This window comes from Mus pahari, chromosome 16 (assembly GCF_900095145.1).
Source record: "Mus pahari chromosome 16, PAHARI_EIJ_v1.1, whole genome shotgun sequence".
NCBI classification, from domain to species: domain Eukaryota; kingdom Metazoa; phylum Chordata; class Mammalia; order Rodentia; family Muridae; genus Mus; species Mus pahari.
The window spans coordinates 7,702,276-7,722,375 of NC_034605.1; the positions used below are offsets into that span (position 1 = coordinate 7,702,276).

At 43.1% G+C, this 20,100-nt stretch overlaps 1 protein-coding gene across 4 annotated transcripts in view; it reads left to right on the top strand.

The window, feature by feature from the left end:
• Sfmbt2 (Scm like with four mbt domains 2) overlaps window positions 1-20,100 on the top strand; it is a 186,876-nt gene that overhangs the window by 148,078 nt on the left and 18,698 nt on the right. For all 4 annotated transcript variants that reach the window (XM_029547654.1, XM_021215581.2, XM_029547653.1 and 1 more), the window contains 3 exons: window positions 1,256-1,329; window positions 3,782-3,924; window positions 14,465-14,574. In XM_029547654.1, the coding sequence (XP_029403514.1) occupies window positions 1,256-1,329; window positions 3,782-3,924; window positions 14,465-14,574 (327 nt within the window). The remainder of the gene's footprint in view (window positions 1-1,255; window positions 1,330-3,781; window positions 3,925-14,464; window positions 14,575-20,100) is intronic.

Sequence of the window (20,100 nt, forward strand, 5' to 3'; positions counted from 1 at the left end):
ATATAGGTTGCGGTTTGATGGGGGAATGGAGGTTTTAGGGTAATGTGTTGTACATGAGGGCGGGATGTGTTTGAAAAGTTGGAATTCCTGGTGAGTCTTTTACACATTATAAAATATTTAAAACACATCCAAATGTTCCTTCCATCTGAAGGGATTGTGTTTTCTTAAGGAAACAAAAACATATGGTAATAAAACTAACTGAAAACAGCACCTTTGCATGCATTCAGGCTTAAATTTAAATAAAAGAAATGAAACAGATACTTGAAGCAGTCACTGAATGAGGATAATGACGTGGGGTGTTTTATGTACCGTCATCACGGAACGCTACGGGGCAGGCTTGTGACCTAGCGCCAGTTTATCTATGTAGCATGACGTGGTCAGATCAGCAGTGCACTCTTGCTAATGAGTCCTGACTTGCAGCTCAATGATTAATGACTCTCACTCCTCACACAGATTGCTGGGCCCCATGAGCAGGATTTCTGGTGTAGGATATGTGGGGTTTAATCTGAGAATCTGTATTCCTACATATTCCAGCTGATGCCAGTTCTGTAGGCATAGGGAACCAGAGTCTAATATCCACTGCTCGAGAGGATGCAGCCCTCCTTCATCTTAAGATATCTGTTGATGGTTTATTTGATCCTTAGGTCAATTTTCAAAAACTCCAGTCACTATGTGGCTACCCCAGGTGAACCCCTGTGATTCCCAGATTTCCTATATTCTCCTTACACCACACTTTTAAAAATTAGATTTCTCTATGTACTTTTAACCTGAACTCTTAAAGAACAAGCCAGAATTAAAGTTTCAACAATCATCATTTTATAGTTCTTCCTCTTGAGCCATCTTTTTAGTATATCTGTGTTTTCACAGAGGCATAGGTTAAAGATGTCCAAAGTCACCTGAAGGTTGTTTTAATTAGACAATTCAGTGGAGAAGTCCGACATTAATTGTATGCCAGTTGTATCTAGAATATAGTTGAAGACATTATTCCAAGTTTAGAAGAAACTCATTGGTCCGGTTTGGCCACTCAGAGACCTGTGTGCCTAGGGTTGTTAGGGTCTTCAAATGGATTTGAACTCCAGTTTTTCACAATGACCTGCTTATTTGGTGGACTGGGGCTATTTTTGTACAAATGGCCTACCTTGGAATGGCTTTGTCTTTTATTCCTGGCATACTAATTTTAAATATGAAGAGTCCTCAGTGCCAATCCTTTCTTCTTAAGCCTGTGCCTTTAATAGTTGATTTTCTTTATCCACAGATTATTATCCCCAGTGCCTGTTGAGAAAATACCTCATGAGCTTTGCTTGCTGCCGCAGCAGATGGACAGTCCAGGTAAATACACCTCATGAAAGACACCATCTCTTCCATTGCGTCATCGTGACGGCAGACGTGTGTGGCTATAGTTCCTGCTTCTCAATTTTGAGCCCATTTTCCTTCCTTCCTTCGGATACTACGCACTCACAGACAGACATTTAAAAAGAACTTTTATGAAGCTAAAGTTGTACTTCATCTTATTACTGTTTGCTCAGGGTCTGTAGACCGGTCTTGTAATCTTCAGGAAAAGAACATGTTTGATATTTGGCCATTGTAAATCAGATTAGCATCCTGCGTCCCTGACCCTGGTGAAGAAAAGGAAAACATGGAGAACTGGTATTGGCCAATCCTTCCTTGTTATTTTATCACAGTTCCACACGACTTTTTGAGACATGGTCTTGCTAGGTAGCCCAGGCTAGCCTTGACTTCTCAATCCTCGTGCCTCAGCCAGTCTAGTACTAGAATTTCAAGTGTGTGACACTGTCTCTGGCTTATCTATTTGTTCCACCGCCCCAGTGACTTACATATATCCACTCACTTTTGATTTACTCATGCTAACCCCAGTCTGATTGTGAACAATATATTCATCAACACATTAAGCCTTGCATCTCCGTGAGACAGAGTTATGAGCTACTATTGGACCATCAAGTGTAACTATAGATATGTCTGCATAAACTGGAATAGCTAAAATCTCTATTCTATAAATAGATTAGATGTACATTTAACATATACAGGTCTGGCTAATACTACCAAAAATTATAAGTAAATTCAGTTTGTAAAGTTAATTTTCTTCCTTCTTGTATAGAACTTAAATTTTTTTTTTTTTGGAAAACTACACCTGTTTATAGTCTACTGCAGTAATATTATCCTTTTTATACATTCAATATAAAATTCCTACTTCCCATTTACTGGCTATTAAGTTTAAGAAAGATGCCTTTCTGAACTGTTAAATTGCCTTCAAACAAATACTAATGTTTTTGAAGGAATCTCACTGGTTCAGAGAGTAGGGCCCTTAGCCCAAAGAGGGACAACAATCTAGTATTCATAAACACCAAGAAATGTTACTCAAACCAGAGGTAGTTGTGCATACCTATTATTCCAGCACCTGCAATCTTATAGCAGAAGAGCTGTGAATTCCACACCAGTCTGGGATGTAGAGCTAGAAAACCAACGTGCCCTGCTGGATGAGCGTATTCCAAGGATAGGAGTTCAAGTCCTGTGATGGTAATTTTCTCTCCTTCAGCAATATGGAAAAATCTAGCGATACCTAGTTGGCCTGGATGTGGAACAACAGCAATTCTAATGTGATGCTGTTGGAAATGTTAGTGAGGTCATCACTGTGGGGAACAGTATGGTCAGCTTCACCTCTCTAGGTATGTAGGTGGATGGAGAAGCCAATTCTACTTCCGCCATGCCATTACACAAATCTCTTGCCCATATGCTGAAGTCAACTTTTGAAGGTGCATTCCTTAAATCATGACTGGAAACTCTAAAAAACTAGGAACAGCTAGGAGGTTTTAAGATACATGACTAGAAGGGCGGAATCATATATACACATGAAAACAGAGTGTTTTCAATGTGTTGGCAAAATCTGCTATATGCTTATTGACTTGTGACTCTATAAAACTTAAGCAAACTAACAAAATTTGACAGAAAACCACCCATGAAATGTGTTTGTGAAGATCCCAGGTATCTGTCACTTGCTGCACACACGCACGTGTTGAGCACTAAAGTTGTCTAACTTGTATGAGAATGATAAATATCATATTCAGTGTGATGGATACTTCTAAGGCACTGGATTCTCAACCTGTGGATCGTATCCTCTTTCACGGGGGTCGCCTAAGACCATTGGAAAACACAGATACACTTAATGAAGTAGCAATGAAAACAATGTTATGGGTGTGGGTCATCACAACATGAAGAACTGTACTAAAGGGTCACAGTGTTAGGAAGCCTGAGAACAACCATTCTATGGGAAATGAGGGGAGTTACTGGAGTAGGACATAGAGGGGATCATATCTGTAGGACAGTGTTTGTCCTTGAACTCTGTAATGATACCTGGCTTTTCATTGCTGTTGTCTGTTTCTTTCTGTGTCTTAGATACTATAGAATTCACAGAAAAATCTATATTTACATAGTGGGAAAAATAACCAGCGTCTTAAGATAGTATTGCAGATATGAAAATGTGTTGATGTTAGCACACAAGACACCTTTCTCCAAGAAGAAAATCATGTCTCTGTCATACTTTCCAACTGAAGTTAGGATGCTTGCTTAGAGTCACAACAGCACTAGCTCTAGGGGAAGCAATGACTATTCAGAGTCCAATCGGATTCTTCAACAGTCAAAGTGAGATCTGTGGATCCAGCACAGGTCTTGTCAGCCCCATACGTCATGATGGAGCAATCCCTGTACCATGCTATTCCAGTAGGAGCCGTCATCCCCAGCATCTCACTGTACCATTCTATTCCAGTAGGAGCCATCAATGCCAAGTACTGCTGCCCACAGCTGTTCGTCAACCACCGCTGTTTCTCAGGCCCATTCCTGAACAAAGGAAGGATTTCAGAGCTACCTCAGTCAGTGGGGCCTGGCATGTGTGTGCTGGTGCTCAAAGAGGTAAGAGTGAACTGTTTTAATGGGGGAGCTTTACATTGTGTTCAGTTTCCAGAGCAGATGTTCAGTCCCTCAACTTGATTCAGTTTACTTCACATTCAGCAAAACACATCTCAGCTCTGGGGATGGCGCACTAGAGATTTCAAGGTGGCAAGTGACATCCCTACCCATGCAAGACTCCTGTTCTAATCAATATGCTTTTCCCCCAACGTGAGTTAGGGAGATATGTTACAGTAGACTTAAGACAGGAGAATGAATGTGTGTATTCAGCCCTAGATTGTTTACATTTTTCAAGGAAGACGCTACCTTGGGCAAACAAGAGGGCAGAATAAAGTGACTGGCATCTTTTCTTTTCCATTTCCCTTTTTGCCTTTTAAAGACAGGTTTTCATATATACAAGGCTGCCCTTGAATTCCCTGTCTATCCAACGATGACCTAGAATTCTTCCGCCCCTCCCTCTTCCACCCAAATTTGGCAATTACATTGTATACCAACACCCAAGTTTGTACTGTAGTGATGGTATCTCACCCAGGGCTTCCTGAATGCTAAGCAAACATTCTATCAACGGAGGTGTATCTCCAGCGCAACTGATATCTCTGCTCTCCTCTCCCTGTACAACGCCTGCCTGGTGCCTGCACTCAGACAGTAATGATACCCTGCCTGGTCTCTGTATGCTCATGAGGCTTGTGTTGTGGCTTGGTCCAGGCAAAGCCTAGGCCACTCATCACCTGGAAGTTACTTGCCATTTTCTTCCCGTTTGGGGAGGTGACCGGATGGATGTAAGTGGACACTGGGGGTTCTTCTACTGCATTGGCTGGCCCAGCTACAGGTGGTATCTGGTGACCCCACTGGAACAGTGCAATCATTTCTGGACTCTTCTAGGTATGTTCTGCTCTTGCCCTACACAGCAGAGTCGCTTCAGGGTCTCTCTTAAGAAAAAGGACACTAGTATGACATTTTTATTGCTGCTATGCCATGATGATTGCTTTTTAAAACAAAATTCAGTGGCTCCACAATCCACCTCCCCATTGAACAACTGTTTATGAGGTGGCTTCTAAGAGCCAGGCACTCTCTGAGATACTGACTGCATCAAACCCCAGTCCTGTTAGGCTTTTGTCTGCCTGAGGTTCCGATTCTGCTGTGAGGAAATTATGTGATCCAAAGCTAGATAAACATAGGGGTGGGCTAAAGAGAGGGGAGCACAGGGCTCTGAGAGCAGAGGGGCAGGGGGAGAGGACAAAACTATGGCAGGTGACATTTGGCTTGGCAGAGATGAGTAAGTACCACCTCAGTTGCACAGCACCAGCTGGCATTCAGGGGAGATTCTGACAAACGGGTCAGGCCTGGCCGGAAAAGAGGGTGCTAGGCCATTCCTAGGTGTAAACGTGTAAAAAAAAAGGCTGTGTTGTAGTCCAAGAGTAAAACCCAAGAGGCTCTGAGGTTGCATGGTGTCTCATTGTCAAGTGGAACCAAAGAGCCCTGGGGAAGCTGTGTGCAGGTGATTTTCTTTGCTATTCTGAGCAGTTTGGACTGTTGAGGATTTCTCAGAGTGGCACCAGGCTGGTGTGATTCTGTTAACAGAGAGCATCTTCATATTTCTCTCTCTCTCTCTCTCTCTCTCTCTCTCTCTCTCTCTCTCTCTCTCTCTGATATACATGTGCTTTCCCATTCTGTAGGGGAATACATCTGTGTATTGAGGCCAGAGGTCATTTTTTTTTTAAATGTATTTACTTTATGTATGTCAGTACACTGTAGCTGTCTTCAGACACACCAGAAGAGGGCATCAGATCCCATTACAGATGGTTGTGAGCCACCATGTGGTTGTTGGGAATTGAACTCAGGACCTCTGAAAGAGCAGTCAGCGCTCATAATGGCTGAGCTATCTCACCAGCCCCCAGAGGTCGATTCCATGTGTTTCCCTCAGCCATTCTCCACTTTACTTTTTGAGACCACATGTCTCAAATTGGTCTAAATCACAATGATTCGCATCACCTGGCTGGCCAGAATTGGCAATCTGTTTATCTGTTTGTCTCTACTATCCCAGCTCTTGGTTTATGAATGTCACTATGCCTAGTCCCCGCTCCCCACCCACACCCCCTCTCTCTGTCTTTTATTTTAATGAGTGCTTTGGGTTTCGAACATGTATCAGTATACTTGTGTAGCAAGAAATTTATTGAGTAAGCTAGCTGCCTACCTTTTTTGTTTCAATACCACTTTTCCTAAAGAGAACCGTCATCAAAGCAGTTGGAGGAGGGTTAATTTTCCAGGCCATTGGTTGTCAAAACCTTCTGTATACTTAGAAACGAATCTGTATTGAGGGACTGTAAAGCATTTAGGAGAACCCTGTGAAACATGGACAGTGATTATTCATTTAGGAGCATTTGACAGGTTGGCTATTTCTTAGTCAAATAGGTTGTTTCAAGTCACAATCTTGAGTGAGCTGCTTGTTAAGGGGGAAGATAATCAGGCGGAGGGGTCTGAGCAAGCGAATCCCCAGAACCATGATGAGGCACGCACAGATGCGTTTCGTGAGGCTGCAGGGAAGTGAAACAGTCACGTGCTTCAGAGAGGGGAAACATGTGGAGACCTAGAGCATCAGTGAGCTGGTGAGGGGGGGAGGCAGAAGGAGCAGGACTGCTGCTTATAGATACTCAGGTCTCAGGACCTCCCAGGACAGACACAGTAAGCACAGGCCTAACTGTCAGCCCTGGCCCTCCAGCAGCAGCATGTCGAAGGTCATGTGTCTGTTTCTTTGCTTGTTTGTTTTTGAGACAGTCTCCAGCTGGCTTCAAGCTCCCTATACAGCTGAGGATGACATGTAACTTTTGTGCTTCCTGCCTCTGTCTCTCCAGTGCTGGGATTACAGCCTATACCACCATGTCTAGTTTATACGGTGCCGAGAATTGGACCCAGGGCTTTGTCCGTGCTAGGCAGGCACTCTGACCAACTGAGCTCTATCTCCATCTCTGAAGCTTCGTCTTACAAACAGCTTCTCTGAATATAGCTTAGCCTTAGATCTGATAACTGAAGACTATTCATCCTGTCCCTACCCAGTGACAAATGGATTCTAAAAATGACAACTTTCTAAAGAGAAATGCTGATTGCAAGCTGGGACAGTTTAATTGGTAATGCTTCAGTATTATTTAGGCTAGGCAGTAGGATCACTGGTTAAATATGACCAGATAAATTGGCACAGAAGATAGATACCTACACACAGGAATCATGGTTCAAAAATAAATCCAGGCGGGGCTGGAGAGATGGCTCAGCAGTTAAGAGCACCGGCTGCTCTTCCAGAGGTCCTGAGTTCAATTCCCAGCAACCACATGGTGGTTCACAACCATCTTTAATCGGGATCCAATACCCTCTTCTGGTGTGTCTGAAGACAGTGACAGTGTGCTCACATACATAAAATAAATAAATAAATCTTTTTAAAAAAAGATGTTTACTTTAAAAAACTAAATCCAGGCAAAAATAGGTAAGAATTTCCATTTCAATACAAGGTAAGAATTACTATCCCTTGGTCTGCCAGGGCTCTAAGCATTGATTGGACTGTGGCTGACTAAGGTGGCCTAGGTCGTTTGCCTGTATTAGTGCCTGGTATTGATTGACAAGTCAGGGTTACCAAACCTTACAAAGGCAAAGTGAGTAATTCCATTCCTTTGCTGGTGCCTACAGGCTGATCCGAATGACTGGTTCTGGTTGCTGACATAAGACTCTCCAGTACCTGCCAGCTACCTTAACCAACAACACGGCCTTGCCTTCCAACTCTCTTTAGCTATTTTACTCGACTAAATGATTTTATCTAAGTCAAAGGTTGTTATTCGCAATCATTTTCTGATAGATTGCCAGCCACCAAATTTAAAAGCCTAGCCAGATGACAAAAGTTGGGCTCTGCTGATAGTTAAAAACGTGTGTAGCAAGATGGAGGGACAATAAATAAATAAATAAATAAATAAATAGCTTCAGTTCTGGGAGTGCAAGAAAAATGTGAGTTCCACCAAACCAATATTTATGCTAATGTTCTTCCTTTGGTGCCAGAGCCACTGCATGGCTTCAGATTTCATTTTGCTGAAAGAGAATGAGGTAATTGAAGCAGAGACGGAGTGCGCTGCTTTTCCGAGCCATCGGCAGTATTGGAAAAATTAAACACTTTTGTATCTTCAGAAAATGTGAAATGGGAGTTGTTTTCTTTCTGTCTGGTCTGCTATATGTAGATAGTGTCTATAGGTGGATGGAGACCTGGTGTTTGGAAAGGCTAGCTGCAGGCTGAGGAGAGGGGTCTTAAGATATGGGTGAGGGGGGTCTCTATGCTACAGAGAAGGAAGTATCTAGAAAATGGTAGCTAAAGCCTGCATCAGCTTGCTTTCTGGATATTGAACTTGAGTGGGCTTTGTAGAGATTCAGAGAGGCAGCCCCTCAGAGTCCATTCCTGCCTGAAGGTGACTTCAAAGATGGTGTTGAGAGAAGATAGTTTTAAATAAGCTGGAACTAGAGTCCGTTCAACTTTGCATATCCCCTAAAATAAAAGTAAACTCAAGATGGCGCGTCACCTGAAGAAAGCCTTGACTTTCTGAGGTTAAGGACCAAGTCAAGGCTTCCGATGACACCTTAAAGTTCTGGGCCATTTTATGGGCACCACAAAATTATCAGGGACAGACAATAATTGGACCATCCTATGAATCTGGTTACCTGTTGCACTTGGTTTATATGGCATGGCGATACTGGAGGCGTGGGTCCATGCTCATATTAAATGGAGAGCCAGCTATATCTCAGGGACATGAAACTAGAGGAGCAGAATGTCTGTCTGCTGAGCCATGCCAGTGTGTTGTGGGAGGAGTACCTCAAACTCTCATGATGAGTTGGGACTGGACAGGCCAGGAGCTGCTGGCAGAAATGACTCTGAAAACACTCCGTGTGGTGAATAATTGCACCTTTTTCATTAGCGAGACTCTCCAGGCTGTGAAGGTAGAATCCCAGCGTGGCTCCTGGAGGTTGGGGAACATCTGTGTTTTCCTTTAGAAGTCATTTGGCTCAGAAGATCCACCAGGCTGTAACCCTTGTGTTTAACAACAACAACAACAAAAAAAAAAAAAAAAAAAAAGAAGAAGTAGAAGCATGCCATTTCAAATGGGGAATTCCTAGGAGTCCCCTTCTGTGTTCTCCACATCATTTTGGATGTATTCACCTGCCTGTCACTCTGATCACGTAAACTCTGCAGAGGTGTGACCTCTTTTCTTTGGCAGCCTGAACTCTAGAGAAAAAGAAAAAAATGAAATAAAGGGAAAACTGACACATATTGTAAATATTCTATTAGAACTTAAAATATCACAATCTGCTCTTCCCTCTCTCTTCTTTCTGCTCCCTAATTCTTAGGAGAAAAGGTCCTGTGTCCTGTACCTGTAGGAAACTTTTTGATATAATGAACCTCTGTGAGTGTCTCACTTCCTCAGATATGATGGGCCTCTGTGGGCATATGCTTCCTTGCTGTGTGATTTTTCTATACCAGTGTGTTCAGGTTGCCTGAAATGTGATTAGATTTGTAGGCATGACTGTTGCCAAGAGATTAAGTGTGGTGGTAATGTACATTGGATCCACCAAGATGAGCATCCTCTTTCCGATCTAAGAAATAAAGATCTATTCCACACTGTCCTAGATAACCTGCTCAGTTATCTATATATTCCACTGAGCATTCTGTCTCTTTATCTGCCACTGACCTATATATCTGCCTATATATCATCTGTTTGTGTATCATCTTTCTTATAGTATGTAACTTCTATATCTTTTGATCTATTTGTCTATCCCCTACCATTTGTTATCTATATCTTTAATCTGTCTTTGTTATCACCTGTCAACCTGTTCATCTATCCATTTATCCAGCTATCATCCAGCTGTATTATGCTTATGATATCTATCTTCCTTACCATCTGTCTTCTTCCTCCTTGTCTATCCCTTATTCTCTATTATCTATCATCATCACCATGTATCTATTACGCATTTATAGCTACTTATGTATACCTCTCAACCTACCTATCCGTCATCTATCAAGTTATTTGTCTACCATCTCTTACTGTCATTATCATCTATCAAATACTTACGTCTATCTCATGATTTACTGTCTCTCTCTCCGTCCCCAGTGTGTGAAGACAAATAGCAGTCTACTTGTGGAGCTGATTGAATGAGCATGGCTGTTAAGTCATGTCCATCAGTGGAACAGAGAGAAATTACAATTAAAGTGACAGGGATGGCTTAATATTATTGAATACTTTTAAATTAGTGTCTGTTAAATAATAATGGACATTATTGTGATATTTTATATCTATATTTAATGTATTTTGATGCTACACATCCCTGACTATGTCCAAGTAGTCTATCTCCCTTTGTACTGATGCCTTCCTCTTTTCAACTACTCTCTTCTACTTTAATTTTTTTTTAACCCATGAATTAGGCTTACTTATAGAATGTGGGTGAGAGGTAGTTTACAGGGTCATGGGCAACTTACCCATGGCTGTCCCACTAAAGAAAATGGTTCTTCTCCCAGCAACTCTTAACTAACCCACAAATCCTCTGAAAGGGCCAGGGGTCTCTCATTTTCATCCCCTGCTCCATAATGGAACATTCTGGTCCTAATTGTATGCAGGTGTCATTTAGGCAATCATAGCTGCTAAATATTAACAAATGCAAAGACTTTGTCATTCCCCAAAGACAACGTTCTACAATACCACCCTTTTCTCCAGTTCTTAGATTCTTCTGGTCCCCTTACACAGTATGGTTGAGCCTTGTAGAACATCCTAAGAAAGGTCTCACTTGGGGCTAACTGTTCAACACTCTCTCGCTCTCAGCACCTATCATGAGACTCTTTAGTCATGACTTTTCCCAATAGCACCGGACAGAGGAAAGAAAGGCCTTGTTGGACAGAACCCTACTTAGGCACCCATCGGAATCAAAGGCAGTGCCACACATGCCTTTTTGTTCAGCAGTTCTCGTGGTACTTCTGCTGGAAGTTAATGTTGAGCATCCAACATCCAAGTAGACTTGGGTGAGCTTTTCCAGGATAATTGCATACACAACAGCTTGGACATCTGTTGGATGCCTGGAACACAGCTAAAGAAATGTGCAAGCTGTTTCTGTGGCTCTCTATATTGTTTGCCCATATAGAAGACACAGTACACTCATTGAACTTTCTAATTTTACCTTAGAGAGGGACATGGTAGCAATGATGATTTAAAATCAAAGCTATTTTGTTCTTAGACCTCCATTCACCTCATTATATGGGCTCAGAAAAAAATTCTTTGAATAAATTGGTCTTTAATTTTCAGTGAACTTTTTTTCTGGGTCCATATTTAAATTTACTGAATAAAACCTTTTAAAGCATCTATCAGACATCTGCAACTTCCAGTCATAGCTCTAGCTACAGAGACTATGGTAATGTGGTGCCCCCCCCCCCCCGCTTTCAAACAGTAGAGTGATCAGTTAGAGGGCTGACCATCATGGAAGGAAAGTGGTGTTGTGTGGCAGGCACCCAAAGGATGTTTCTATGGAGGGACTTTTGGAAGGAAGACATGAGAAAGCAAAAGAATGAGCTATCTGGATATTGTCATATCCCATTATTATAGCATAGCTGAGACCATTGACATATTAAAATAAGAAAAATATTTGGACTCAGAGTTGCTGCCATTCCAGTCATGATCCAGTTGGTCCAGTTGCTTTGGCATCGTTGGTGAGTTGGCCCATCATGGCAGGGAGCAAGGACGTGGCGGAAGACAGCTCTTCACCCCAGTGATTCAAAGTGATAAAGAGAAAGAAGACAGACTGAGATCCCTTCATTGGGCCCACGTCATTCCAGGACATGCTTCTAGTGACCTAGCATTGATATGACCTCTGAGTACTGGCGAGCACTGGGGACCAACCCTTTAACACCTAAGCCTTTTGTGGCCCTACAGATCCAATTCATTGCAAGATGATTTTCTGCAGTTGCCAGATCCAACAGGAATAATGTAAGCAGGGGAAGAGCAAGGTCAGTAGCTGTCCAAAGTCCTGTAGTCTCAAAGGGATCTAACTGAGGTTTGAGCCCAGGCTAGAGAGGCCATGGTTTTTCTGTGGTACCCATCGGAGAGGAGCTTGCTGATGGAAGGAATTCTCATCCTACCAAACTCCAAGGGATGTTTGTGCTTTGTGGTATGGATTTTCAAGTGGAGTTGCTCAGACAGACCTTGGTTGATAGTCTCCTTAGCTAAGGGAGGGATTCACACTTATTTCTGATCTCTTATCGAAAACATACTTAAGTGAATTGTATTCTGATAGTTCGCAAGGCAAAGTCATCTGGTTTAACTCTACCCAGCGATAGCAGCTAAGCAAGAACTTAGTTTCATTTGTGTGTTTGTATGTATAGTGCGTATGTGTATATGCATGTTTGCATGTGTGCTGGCTTACATGTGGAAACCTGAGGTGGATATCGGGAATCTTCTGTTTGCTCTCCTGCCTTATTCATGAACGCAGTACCTTTCAGTCAAACCCTTATCATAAGGCTAGTCTGGCCAGCCACGTCTCCCTGGGATCCTCTTTCTCTCTTCTGAGGCTGGGATCATAGACGGGCCACCACACGGAGCAGACATTGATGTGGATTCTGAAGATCCAAACTCTGGTCTTTACACTGCCTGGCCAACACTTTAACCACTGAGCAATCACCCCAGTCCCTAGTCCTCTACGCTCCCAGTTCTATTTATGGAGCGTCTGGATTTTCTTTGGCAATCATGGACACAGCCACTGTGCATATCAGCACTTTACCATTTTTGAGAGACCTTGTTGAATTTGAAGACAAATGGGTTGGTATTGGGAAAAGCCACAAGAAAGAAAAAAATTCAATATCGGGCGCTTTTTCAAATTTAATTGCTGCTTGTTTCCAGACTGAAATGAACTCTGGAAGGCATGTTCTGGTTCCATTCACAATCACAAAATGCATTCTGATATGCAGCAAATGACACTGTAGCTCTGGGGTTTTCTCTGCTAGTCACAATGAAAAGAACCAATGGAAATATTATTGCTTTATGATAACTAATTACGTGTTACTACAGCCAGCCCTAATTAGATTTATTTTTAAGCTCAGTTTCTTAACTTGTACTGACAGCCAATAAAAAAAAATCAGATGATTGTTTTAATGTAGATAGTAGAATGTCCCACAATTGTCTGCATTGCCTTGTTCCATTTAGTCCCTGGGTTCAAATGTTCCTCTTGATGGGGAGAGTCAGGGCCCTTGGAACAAAGCAGGGTGTCACCCGGGACAAAGTGCATTGCCATAGTAACTGCATAATAAGATTTGTTTCTTTTTGGGGGATGTTGTAAATTGTATGTTTGCATACATATATGGAAAATGTATGCACATATATGTGTGAGTTCGTGTGGTGGCACACAAAAGTCACCTTTGTGTATCTTCTTCTGTCATCTTATTTTTTGACACCGGGTCCCATGACCTGGAACCTGAAACTCACCCATTTGGCTAGACTGGTTGGCAAAACCAGTTCCTGGCATCTGCCTGCGTTTGCCTTCCTAGTGCTGGGCTTATGGGTAACCGCCACCACAGTTGACTGTGCAGGTGCTGGGACTCAAACACTGATCCTCATATTGGTGTGATAGGCATTCTCCAATGCAGCCACATCCCACTCCACACACAGTATAAAATGGGAGTTCAATCCCTTTAAGTAATATGAGAAGGTTTCATGTTTTTAAGGGTCCTTAGGGTGAATCCATCCTGGCTGATAGTTTTCTGAGGCAGTCACCACATTAATTATTTTCTTGGACGTCACACTTGGAAACGAGCGTGTTATTTGAAGAAATATGATATTGGATGGTGTTACGTGATACAGACTACTGCTTACAACACACATCCAAGAATGCTGTCAAATTAAATGTTCTTAAGTTGAGCCCTTATTGGCTTCCAGGAGCTCATTACACTCCTTACAGGTACCTGAGATATTTGCAGTGTTTGGTTCGAACACATGCTTCATTGGTTACATAAAAGAAAGTACAAGTTTGATTTTTATGTTTAATTAGTTGCATTTCAGGGGGATGTGCACACGGATACAGATGTTTTGTGGACAGTAGAAGGGGGGGTTGGATCCCTTGGAATGGGAATTGCAGGCAGTTGTGAGCTGCTAGATATGCGTTCTGGGGAGCAAGCACAGGTCCTCATCAGGAGCAGTACTTACTGTGAACCACGGAGCCATCTCTCCGGACCTACCATAGGTCTTTCAAAACAGCATAAACATCTCTGGACCCGACTGAAGAGTATCTCTGTTAGAGAACAATAAAATGAGGAGTTTTTGAGCATCAGACACCCAATGTAGCTGTTTCTGTTTAACTAACCAGCATGGCTGGATTTTATGTCGGAGTTAGTTCCCTGTCGCCCAGCAGAGAATTTTATCACACTTCATCAGAACCTGCCACACTTAATGAAAACCTCTTCTTGTCAAGAGTGGTCCACATATCCTTGTTAAATTCAACAGGAGTTGACACAATTGTGCTTCAGTGTGGTGTCTTCTTCTGACAGATTCTTACCCTGATTACCAATGCCGCCTACAAGCCCGGGAGGGTCCTGAGAGAGTTACAGCTTGTGGAAGATCCAGAGTGGAATTCCCAGGAGGAGATCCTCAAGGCAAAGTAAGTGTCCTCGGCTGCTCGTACTTCCCCTGCTGTTCCGAAATTCCCCGTTCCTTGGTTTGATGATGTCCAGGCAAACAGAAACAAATAGAAGGTATGTTGTATCACAGCTCCATGTGCTAGTAGTGTAGACTTCCTGCCTGGATAAGGATACTTAGTAAAAGCAATTGAATATTTTTCCTCCTGAGTTCAAACTCAGCCTGTGCTCACCTGGCTCCCTTTCTAGGTCTACTCTGTGGCAGGATGACATTGTGGTGGTAAGATGACATTCTGGCAGAGGCTGTTTACATCATAGTGGACAGGAGAAAAGAGAGATGAGCTAATTAGGGATCATCTTCCAAGACAGTCCAACAGTGACCGATCTGTGCCAGCTTGGTGCCACCTTCTGGTCTCTGCCACCTCCTAAAATAGAACTATCAATTAAGAACCAAATGGTCCTGCGAGGGACATTTCAAATCCAAATTGTAACAGTTACATTTCTGCTAAACTGAGCTGCCTTGAGTGTTAATATTACTAATATGAAATGCAGATTTGATTAACTAGTACTCTTGTATACGTGCTTCTATGTATGTGTGTGTGTGTGTGTAGAGGTCAAAGAACACCCATATATGACATTCAGGTGGTTTGGTTTTTTTGAAACAGACTCTCTCATTTTCCTACAGTTGTCAAGTAGGCTAGGCTGTGTGGACAGCAAGCCCCAGATATCCTTCTGTTTCCATGTCTCAAGCTTGGTGTGCACAAGCCTATATCACCCCATCTGGCTTCTTTACATAGCATTTAGAGCTTGAACTCAGGTCCTTAGGCTTGCAAGGCAAGCATTTTACCAACAGAATCACCTTCCCCACCCCTTAATTAATAATAACACATTTTAATGGCTAAACTTTCAGAATCAAAACTCGTGTTTGTAAACCCACGGATGACTTACTAGAAAGGAGAAAATCCTTAGATGGGAGTGTTGTCCCATGTCAATCACTGCACGAAGCTTGTCAGCAGCTCTCGGTATTTGCTATCGAGACCCATTCGTATCAAATAAAACATTCTCAGCTTTGGAATGGAAAAATAATTAACATTTGAAGAAACTGACCCGTCCCTTTGGCTTGCGTTAAATGGAATGGCCATGAGTGCTGGGTTCACGTGTAGTTAGCCAACTTTCTGCTCTTATTTGGAATTTGGGAAGACGATAAGGCGTTTCCTTCACTTCCCAATTTCTCCTTATTTCCTATTTTGTGGTAAGAGTTTCCCAGGTAAGGGCTTCGGTTAGGCATCCCAGGCTTTTAAAATCTTAGTATGTGGCACGTCTCGCTGAGTTGCTCAGTTTGGTTATGTATGTGAACTTGAGATCCTCCTGCCTCAGTTTCTTGAGTAGGTGGGGCTTTACATTTCTCCATCTCTGAAGAGGAGAGCAGGCACGCTGACATGCGTGTGTGTGACTGTAGAGGAGGCCACAGGAAAAGTCCCTTCCTCTGGTGCTGAGTGTCGCTTAGTGTCTGAGAAGTCTTAGCTTTCTCTCGTGGCTTTCCGTGGGGCCACAGAGAAAGCCGAGGATGACCGTACGCTTCTGGTCCTCCTGCTCAGACCTCCCACATGCTGGGATCGCAGGTATGCAGCAGCACATTCAGTCTAAGCTATGGTGGGGACTGTTGCATGACCACTCTCGCTTCCTCGGTTCCTGACTCTTCCCTGCGCCGTGTATGTGGCTGGTGGGACAGTTTATGACCAGCTCTCCACTCCACACCCCTGGTATCGGCTTAGATCAGCCCTGTCATCTTCAGTTCCGTAAAAGCCATTCATGGTCTAATGATGCCCTGCCCAATCACAGGGGCAAGGGGCCGAAGGGTGAGAAGGAGAGGATTTATTTTCCCAAAGAGGAAAGCAAAATTACTTGGCATTATTTCAAGAAACCCTTACATGGGCTTCACGCATAGCACAGAAGAAAGAAAACAAGTTTCTTTTTGTCCTTTTAATATTCCATATTCCATGTTCTATAAGGGGAGGCTTGTCTGCCATAACAGAGCATTTTTTTATCTAGAATCCGATCAGGGTGACTCCCGTAAGTGTTTAGGTGGAGAAATCCTTACTTCTCACTTTCAAACTTTCCTGTACCATTCACAGTATCCTAGAGGCACCTAAGGGCTATGGAAGGAACCAGAACACAAACATCTTAAATCTCATTAAAAGCACTGCTCTTCCTAAATCAGCCAGAAACTTATTCCCTGACAGGAAGAGTTCATTTTGCAAGTGTTTGCACTTATTTTCATGTTACTGAGTCGATGGGAGCTTTTATTAAATCCAGCCTGATAGAATTGAAGCAGACACCTTGCTTTCCAGCCTGTTCAATTACAAAGGCAACATATTACCTCTTCTATCAATGCTGGCAGGGAGGTCCTCCGCAAAACCGTACACGGCATCTGCTCAGGAGGAAGTGCCTGTCTGCGCGGGGGTTCCTCCCTGCCTGATCATAGCATTTCCTCTAAGCAGCTGCTAATGATGACAGCATGCTGTCAGCAGGAGCCCCAGTGACAGCCCTGTCTGCTGTGTCACCTCTTTGCTTCTCATGGCAAATGACAACTTTCTAGATCCTGACAACGTGGCTGTGCTTTTCTCCATGCAAATAAGAGATGATCGGAGAGCGAGCCAGCCTCTTCCCCTGCACTGTAAGGCAGGCACAGTCGCTGTCGTGGATAGATTAATGTAGCAGAGGTTAGACCTGGACTTTGAGATTGTTTGTTGTCTGAGCTGAACTATAAGGTTACAGTGTCTTCCTTCTGGAGCTGAAGGCCTGGGATAGCTCCTCCCCAGGGGGAGGGGTCAGTGCCTGTTGTCAGTTGGCTTCTGTAATTGCTCATTGGTTTTTTTTGTTTGTTTGTTTTTGTTTTTGTTTTTTTTCATTTTAAAAATGTTTTTATTAGCATACATAAATTATACATACTAACTAGTTTTATTGCGACATTTTCATCCTTGTATATAAGGTGTTTTGATTGTAGCCCCTCCATTTCTTGTCCCCCACCCACTCCTCAGATCCTCTTCTTCCCAGCTAGTGATCTTCTACTCCTATCTCCTCCCCTCCTTCCTCTTCCTTTTTCTCCCTTCTCCTCCTGAGCCACCTCTTATTTAATGACCCTGGGAGTTTCATTAGTGTTGCTTAAAGGTGCATGGGTAGGAAGATATTTATAGATGTATGAACAACCTACCTGTGGCTATACCAGAGAGTGAATTCTCTCCCTCCCTGGTGTGTGTGTGTGTGTGTGTGTAGGTGGATGAGTGGGGATGTATTTTTCTCAAAGAATAAAGAGAGATTTTTCAAACAAAATAAAGGTGTCCCCAGAAGATATTTGACCTGTAAATAAAATAAAACCCATCATGATCCCATGCAGTGGTCTGTCAGTATTTTTTCCCTACATTCCCATCAACCACTCCTTTCACACTACTAAGGAAATGGTTGCAGGGTTTGTACAACACATAAGAGGTGTGCCTTATTGTTCATTGGCACGTGTCTGAAAACTGGACCTCCTATACCGACAAAAGAAAAATACATTCTGATGACATTTGCTGCAGACATTTTGTATTGAGAAATTCCCCTCTGACAAATGTAAATATTCCAAGCTACCTACATTATTCTGAGTTTTTTTTTTTTTAAAGATTGATTGTATGTATATGAGTACACTGTAGCTGTCTTCAGACACACCAGAAGAGGGCATCAGATCCCATTGCAGATGGTTGTGAGCCACCATGTGGTTGCTGGGAATTGAACTCAGGACCTCTGGAAGAGCGGTCAGTGTTCTTAACCACTGAGCCATCTCTCCAGGGAATTTGACTCTCTGTTTTAGAGGGAGCTGAAACCATTGTCCATCGAGAAACACTGGAATGTTTCCCACATATTGTAGTTTCTTTTTATCTTATCCCCTCTTTGGATGGTTTTGAGCCTGTGCTGGGGAAGCTGGGTTGAAGATCTACAGATTCCCCTCAAGGCTTTTGTTACAGGTTTGCTCCACCTCACTATCTTGTGGGCAGCAAGGCTACATTGGACTTTGTCTCTGTGGGAGTTGTGCTAACTCTGTACAGGTGATGGCTGGCTTTGTGAGTTCTTACCGTCTTGTCTCCTTTGGACATTTCCCAAGCTTGTATGTTATGAACAGAAGGTGGTAATCCTGCAGCATCCTGTGGAAATCTGGAAAAGGGGATTCTCATGCTGAGGATGTTCACTGTAAAAGACTGGTGTGCCCATTTGTTAATTCTTGTTTGCCTGGCTTAGGGCATCGTGATTTGCCCTGGCTGAGGAGCCTACTGCATGGGGGCTGTGAGCAGGGTGTTAGCAGTGAGTGAGTTAAAACTATAGCTCAGGGAGGGTTGTGGGCTTTAACTGTAGCAGTGTATGTGTGTGTGTGTGTGTGTGTGTGTGTGTGACATGTGTGTGTGACACGTGTGTATTACATCTGGGGTTTCAAAACACTAAGTCCCTAAGAATGGCTTTCTGTGACTCCTGTACAGTGTTAGTGCTACTCTCTTGCTTCTTCTCTAGACAATGAAATTTGCTTTGTATCAGGCCTGAGAGTCGGCCCTCTTGCCCTGGTTCTCAGATGTCAGCCAGTGGCTGCTGTGGCAATAAATCCAAACTCTTGTCCTGGCCCATCATTGTAGTCACACTGTCAGCCTAGGCCTCTGACAGCAGGGTACCTGGTGTAAACACACAGTAAGAAGCAGTTTGGGAAGGAAGGACTTTGTGTCCGCAGACCTGCAGAGGTACCTGGCATTGATAGCTTCTGGGCAGCTCTGGGATTAGAGAAGCAATCTTGATTATCCTGAACCCAATCACTAAACCCTTTTTGCTTCCTCCACAGTTGATGGCTAGGTGGGAGCTGTGCTAGGAGAGGCCTAGGCAACTTTTGACAGTTGAGGCAGACCCTGAGCCATGTCTGCAGCATGGTGCCCCGAACCATTGCAGCTAGACTCCCAGAGTAATAGTGTCTTGTTGGATTACAGCCCTCTACCCAGGCATTGCACCCTCCTTGCTCGGTCCTTCTACCTCCACATCATCTAGACAGACATGTGGGAAAAAACATCATTATTTGACTGTGATTTAATTCTTATTTCAGTACATTTACATGGGCTTTTCCAAATGACAGGAGGCTTTAGCAAAGCACTCTTTTCATTATAAGACAGTACAATGACACATGTGTGCAGTTGTCTTAATGAAGCCCCTGACTTTGTGTGCTCACTTTAAATGTTACTAAGACAAAAGATGAAGCTCCTGTATCCAGGGAACCTGCCTGACATGGGGAAAGGGAAGAGATGCTTGTCCCTTGGCCACAGGAAGTAGTCCCACTCTGCCTGTGTCTCTTGGTGTGCTTCGTCACTGTAGGCTTGGGAAATGTGCAGAGCATGTCTTTGAGTTCCCCTTCCCAGTTTGGCATCTGACCTGATGTTCACATTTCTCCTGCCTTTGGTGTCATGCCATTTCTTTCTTTCTTTCTTTCTTTCTTTCTTTCTTTCTTTCTTTCTTTCTTTCTTTCTTTCTTTCTTTCTTTC